Consider the following 6,756-nt stretch of genomic DNA (forward strand, 5'->3'; position numbering starts at 1 on the left):
GATCGCAGACTTATAAGTGCATTACCGCCACCTATCTCTCAAATGGACCATTGACACTATCTACAATCTCAGTTAGGAGTGTCAGTGGTCCATTTGACAGATAGGTGGCGGTAATGCTCTTCTAAGTCTGCGATTTGCCGTAAAGCAAGAAGAAGACGCAAACCGCTCAGGACAGTTTGGACATTGCGGTGAATCAGAGGTAAAAAACGATATAAATACTGTTCAGTTTCTTGCACAGACAGATCATTTCGTGTCTTTACACAATGTATCGTCACGAGCCACAGGGTTTAATTTGGTTTTGTTTGTGTATGTTTTTTTGACTCTCAAAGCCGTGATTCCCATTCACTTCCATTATATGACTGACAGACTGCAATGGTTTGTGTTAAAAATCTTCGTTTGTGTTCTACTGAAGAAACAAAGTCGCCTACATCTTGGATGCCCTGGGGGTAAGCAGATAAGCATTTTCATTTTTGGGTGAACTATCCCTTTAAGTAACCAAGGAACAGAGATTAAGTCTTTGTCCTTCGTCTGTCCTCTCAAAATTTGAAAATGTGTGGTTCAAAATACACTTTCCAGAGGAAATAAGGATCAAAAGGCATAAAATGTAGAATTGCTCTGCTGGTCACACTCAATCACATTTAGCTGCAGTGTTTCTGCAGGTGATCACCTTTATTATTTTTTCTGTCCTCTTCCTACATTATTGTTCAATAAAAATGGCTAAAAATAAGGGGGGAAAACACAAGGATTGGAATAGGTCTTTTTTTTTTTCACCAATGATGATTTTATTTGAAAAAAACACAAATAAAAACAAACATATTTTGAAATATTGTTACTTTTTATAATAACTTTTTTCTATTTTTTAATGTAATCTATTGAACAAAGCTACATTGTTAGCAATGCTGCTTAATATTCTTGTGGAAACCATTATGCTTTTTTTTTTCAAGATTCTCTGATGAATAGAAAGTTCTAAAACAAAAAGATTTGTTTTATTACTATTTATTACTAGCATTTATTTTTTATTACTTTTTTTTTTGAGGCTATAGGCAGTCTACCTGTTAACTGTATTAGTATTAAGGTAATTGAGAATCTTTCATCTGTTGGTGTTGCGGGTGGAGTAAAGAGGAGATGGAGCTGATTAACAGGTGGGCGTTCATGGGTGAGAAGATCATCCACGGTAACCCTTCAGGGGTGGACAATGCTGTGGGCACATGGGGTAAAAGTCAATCTTATGCATTCATGGTTCTGCTTCATTTTATTTATTTATTATTACATTTATGCTTCATCACTTTATGCTTTTTATAACAGGTGGCTTTTTAAGATACCATGCTGGGAATATAACTCCACTAAGCTGGTAAAACTATACTCTGCAAAAAATATTTTCACAATATATTTTGTCATTATTATAAAATTACATATATAAAAAGTTATTTCAGTGAAATGACAGAACCAGCAGAATTTTCTAAGTGTGTTATTGGGTTCATTTCCTCCCTAGGGTCCCCATTCTGAGAATCCTTCTCACTAACACCAAAGTACCACGTAGCCCCAAAGTGCTTGTTTCTGCAGTGAAGGACAAAATTAACAAGGTAGTAAATGGCTCCCCTCAACCCCCCCCCCCTCCATGTTTTTATTCCTGTGCCCTTCAATTAGCATAATGCCCGGTGTGTGCGAGGGAGGAACACTCCAGGGGCCCGGTGCTGAGTGCCTTTTATAAGAGCTCCAAATTAAACACTGTGCCAACGCTCCTGTGCTCCGTTACCTTGACAACGGCAGCAGGTAGCCTCACTGTTGGCACATCCTGATTGGTGTAGTGGAATTCCGGAATTATCGGGACGGAAAACAGCAAAAAGTCAGGGCAGACTTTAAAGGGGTCATATTCTACACTTTTGTGGCATTATTAGTCAAAGCAGTAAGTCATAAACAATTGAGATTTAGTTTTACTGTTTCCACCCTTTTAGGCTGATGATACACGGGGCAACTTTTTGAGCAATGACCAAAAATATGGAGCAATGTTTTTTAAGCAATGTTGCTTGGGCACTTTCCCATTGAGAATGGGTACCAAATTTCTATTTGGATACTTTAGATCGGTCGTTGGCCCTGTGTCTCACCTGGTTGCCCATTGATGGCAACATTTCCCAAAGTTGCCCGGCAACATTGTTCAAAAAGTTGCCCTGTGTATCATCAGCCTTAGAATTTGCTTTAAAGGAATGGTTAAAAAATCATTACTCCCTTTCCTCCTTCCGTGGAACACAAAAGATGATTTAAAGAATATCCAGTTGATCATGACTCCCGCGTCACTTTCCTCCTTCCGTGGAACACAAAAGATGATTTAAAGAATATCCAGTTGATGAATTCAGTATGATGGCATTACATCTTGCTTTAACCTAACACTTAGTACAGCACCCAAGAGTGTCAGCAAAAAATGGTAATTTTAACATTTTTACAAAATCATGGCGGATACAGACCTCATTGATTCAGTTCAGAGTTGAGAAATATCAATATCATGGATGGATGAATGCAAACAAAAATTCGACATAGCACATTGGAGTCTTGCTATTATTATCAAATAGCAAGAATTTGAGTAGCAGATGTACAGTGATATCTTGCTTTTCTAAGGCTGACAATTATAAATATCTTTTGATGTGACAAGCTTAAACGGATCATTTTTCTTGTTTGTACAGTATCTGTATTCTGTCCTCATAGTCCTTTGTGCTGTGTTACTTTGCAGTTTCCCTCCGTAATGAAGCCAGTTCTGGAGTCCGTCAGCGCTGTGTCCTGCGCCTGTGAACAGACTCTCACAGAGATGGCCGCGCATGGACCTTCAGCTGAGCTCTACAACATACTGGAGGTACAATCATACGGCTTTTCCTTCATAGAGAAGGTGATACCTTTAGCAATGTGCAGTAGGTGTATATTATTTATCATTTGTGTCAGACATTTTTCAATTTTTGGCATAATTTTTTGTCTAAGACACATTTTCAGGATCGTAATGATTTCTGTCATGATAAGGAAAAATGAGCAGTTGCTTTTGCGATTTAGTACTGTTAAAAAGTTGGGGTTGATACAGTTTTTAAAATGTTTATTTTTTTTTTTTAAAGGAATTTCTTATTCTCACCAAGGCTTTATGTGACCCTGGAGCACAAAACCAGTCTTAAGTTGCTTGGGTATATTTTTAGCAATAGCCAAAAAAAAACATTGTATGGGTCAAAATTATCGATTTTTCTTTTATGCCAAAAATCATTAGGATATTAAGTAAAGATCACGTTCCATGAAGATATTTTGTACATTTCCTACCGTAAATATATCAAAACTTAATTTTTGATTGGTAATATGCATTGCTAAGAACTTAATTTGGACAACTTTAAAGATGATTTTATAAGTATTTATAAGAAGTTTTTGCACCCTCAGATTCCAGATTTTCAAATAGTTGTATCTCGGTCAAATATTGTCCTATCCTAACAAACCATACATCAATGGAAAACTTATTTATTCAGCTTTCAGATGATGTATAAATCTCAATTTCAAAACATGTATCCTTATGTCTGGTTTTGTGGACCACGGTCACATATTTATTTGATTAAATATTTAATAATATTGTAAAATAGTTTTGAAAAACTAAAATAACTGTTTTGCTTATTAATATATGTTAAAATGTAATTTTATTCCTGTCATGGCAAAACTAAATTTTCAGCAGCCATTACCCCAGTCTTCAGTCATTCTATTATGCTGATTTGGTCCTCGAGAAATATTTCTTCTTCTTATTATTATTAATTTTGAAAACAGTTGTGCTGGTTAATATTTTTGAGGAAACACATTTGTTTTGCAGGATTATTTGATGAATACAACATTCAAAAGAACAGCATTTTTTTGAAATATATATTTATAAGTCTGTACTGTCACCTTTGATCAATTTAATGCATCCTTTCTAAATAAAAGGACTAATATATTTGACTCCAAACTTTTTAACAGTTATGTATTATTATATATTTTTTAAATTTTGTATTTTGTATTTTTTTTAATTTATACTTTTCTTTTTTTTTTTTTGCCATTTTATTTTTGTTTATCTTTAAGTATTATTTTCCAGGCGAAATGTAACTAACACTACTGCAAAAGCTTGCTTGTGTCATCATTTAATTTTTGTATGTAAATGAGGGTGTCAGAATAGACATGGGCTGGTGACTTAAAATGCCCAGTCAGCATTATCAATTCTGACCAAATCTTAGCTATGACATTTGTCATACAGTCAGACATAAATGGGTCACTTGCAACTGTGTTATTTAATGAGATAACATGAACTAAGACTTGTATTTTTTAACAAAGATTAATAACTACTGTAGCAAATGTAGCTATTGCTCATTGTGAATGTTAATGCATTAACCAAGGTTAACTAATGAGATATTATTGTAAAGTGATACCTATTGGTCTTTATAATTCTTTTGCACTTTAATCTGTGTAAAATTTTTAACTTTATACATTTTTCTTGTATTGCTTTATTGTATTTAAATGTTCAGTTATTTTTGTTGTAAGAAAAAAGTTATACTGTATTATGACAACCATTTTTTGCAACTAAATTTCAATATCGTGATAATAACGTATACCGTGATAAAAGCATTAGCAATTAATTGCAACATGAAAATTTGATACCTAGTCATACCATACAATCTGACTCATATCTATCATGTTTGGGACAAACAGAAAAGGTTGTGTAGTGAACACCCTGTATCAAAACTTGTTATATTACACAAGAGCAAAGATTCTATTCTGGTGTGGGACACATGGCCTAGTAGTTTGCACATTTACTCGTTGATTTGTGGCGTGCATAAGGGAGATGCAAGTTTGAATCTATCTGTCTCTGCCCGTAATTTTCTGTCCTCCCTTGACTTTCATTTAAATAAAAAGTGGCAAAAGAGCAAAGAAGTGATCAATATTTTTATTCGGAGAAAGCCCTGATGGGTGGATGCATGGATGGATTATATTGATCTTTTTAAGACATTTCTCTCTGTGTCATTTGTCTCCAGGAGCTGATTGATATAAACCAGCACCATCTGAACGTGATGGGTGTGGGGCACTCGTCTCTGGACACACTGTGTAGGGTCACTCTGGCCAGGGGCCTGCATAGCAAACTGACTGGGGCAGGAGGAGGAGGCTGTGGAATCACTCTCCTACGACCAGGTACCAATGCACACATCAGAGTAAACAAATTATTTTTTTTACAATATATTTATCTCAAAGATATGACTGGTGCTTGACCTCTCAAACATCACTGGCTTGATGCTAGAGTGTTGTGGGTGGTTGCTAGAGCATTGTAATGCATTTGTGTGGACAAATGACTCCTGACTCCTGGTTTATTAAAGGGGTCATATGATGCTGCTAAAAAGACCATTATTTTGTGTATTTGGTGTAAGGTGTAATGTTTATGCGGTTTAAAGTTAAAAAAACGCATTATTTTCCACATACTGTACATTATTGTTTCTCCTCTATGCCCCGCCTTTTTGAAACGCGTCGATTTTCACAAAGCTCATCGGTTTGAAAAAGCGAGGTGTGCTCTGATTGGCCAGTTATCCAGTGCGTTGTGATTGGCCGAATACCTCAAGCGTGAGACGCGGTGATCCACAGCACTAAGTTGATGTATTCCCTCAGTGACCAGCACGGATCAGCTCTAGGCATGACGAAGCGGATATCGTCCTCTTTTGGAAGACCAAACAAAGTAGTTTCGCTTTCACAACGAAGCACACAGCGTCTTCACGACATGGCGGCAGCGGCAACAATACTACAGCGAGAATAAAAGTTACGCCTTCTTTCTTTGCGTGAACATTTGGGCGGCGTTATGCAAATCTTCCCACATAGTGAGGTAGACATGTGGGGGCGTGTTAGAACGAGCCGTTTTAGGTAGGTGTGGCTGACTCTGAACTTTTATAAAGAATATCTCTTTGGATTTGAGACTTTAGTCTTTGCAAATTTACAGATCTTCTTTATGCACCAAGAGCTTGTAACACTCCAAAGAGAAAGGAAAAAATGAAATTGCATCATATGACCCCTTTAAAATTGTACCAATCGTTGTTGTTTTTGCATGAAATGTCTTCCTGGAACCCTACAGTGTATATTTTGGATATGCTACCTGTGGTTAATCAGTCTGATTGCTGTGAATTGTTTGAAAAGTCTCCATGAGGGTGGCACCCTGCAGACTGCGTGACTGTTTAGCGGGATTCGTGAGGTGAATCTCGCTTGTCACTTTTGTCTGACAAAGCTAACAACTTGACACAGCAGCTGTCAGACTGGGCCACACTCTTTGTTTATGCCTGAAGCCACTAACGCATTGAATTTTAATCAGGATCTTAGAACCCTCAAAAACAGCCTCCAATAAAGCAGACACAACGCTGGAAGAAGCCGGGCAACGTTTATGATGTTTATGATGCCTAACAACTTGAGTATGTGTCATTGTCATTTCTAGGCACACCTTGTTAAGGCTGAATTAAGATTTTTGAGGTAAAGTCCACTTGCTCGTTTAATTTGCAAACAGAATTGTTCTTACTCCAAGTGTGTCCTGTCGTTCTTGTACCTCAGCATTATTTAAAATGAAAATTGGATTCCTGCCTGTCAAAAAAGACATTGAATTCTTACTTCACTTGACACGGCAAGTGGTCTGTTTTTGTATTTTGCATGTAAAATTGCACCTAGTTTCATCTTCTAAAACTCCAGAGGAACAGTATCAGCCACCTGGTGATGCACACACACACACACACACACACACACACACAC

General features: G+C 36.7%; 1 protein-coding gene across 6 annotated transcripts in view; it reads left to right on the forward strand.

Annotated features, from left to right (window-relative positions):
- The window catches only part of LOC107654617 (mevalonate kinase-like), a 17,217-nt gene that overhangs the window by 2,797 nt on the left and 7,664 nt on the right, over positions 1-6,756 (forward strand). For 5 of the 6 annotated variants that reach the window (XR_001630352.1, XR_001630353.1, XM_016441769.1 and 2 more), the window contains exons 5-9: positions 1,110-1,213; positions 1,306-1,351; positions 1,493-1,583; positions 2,726-2,845; positions 5,016-5,169. Coding sequence is in view for 4 of the 6 variants with exons in the window: in XM_016441769.1 (XP_016297255.1) it covers positions 1,110-1,213; positions 1,306-1,351; positions 1,493-1,583; positions 2,726-2,845; positions 5,016-5,169 (515 nt within the window). In the remaining 2 variants the exon portion in view is untranslated. The remainder of the gene's footprint in view (positions 1-1,109; positions 1,214-1,305; positions 1,352-1,492; positions 1,584-2,725; positions 2,846-5,015; positions 5,170-6,756) is intronic. The other variant, XM_016441772.1, reaches the window with a different exon arrangement.

The sequence above is a fragment of the Sinocyclocheilus anshuiensis genome, unplaced genomic scaffold (assembly GCF_001515605.1).
Source record: "Sinocyclocheilus anshuiensis isolate Anshui unplaced genomic scaffold, SAMN03320099.WGS_v1.1 scaffold799, whole genome shotgun sequence".
Classification (NCBI taxonomy): domain Eukaryota; kingdom Metazoa; phylum Chordata; class Actinopteri; order Cypriniformes; family Cyprinidae; genus Sinocyclocheilus; species Sinocyclocheilus anshuiensis.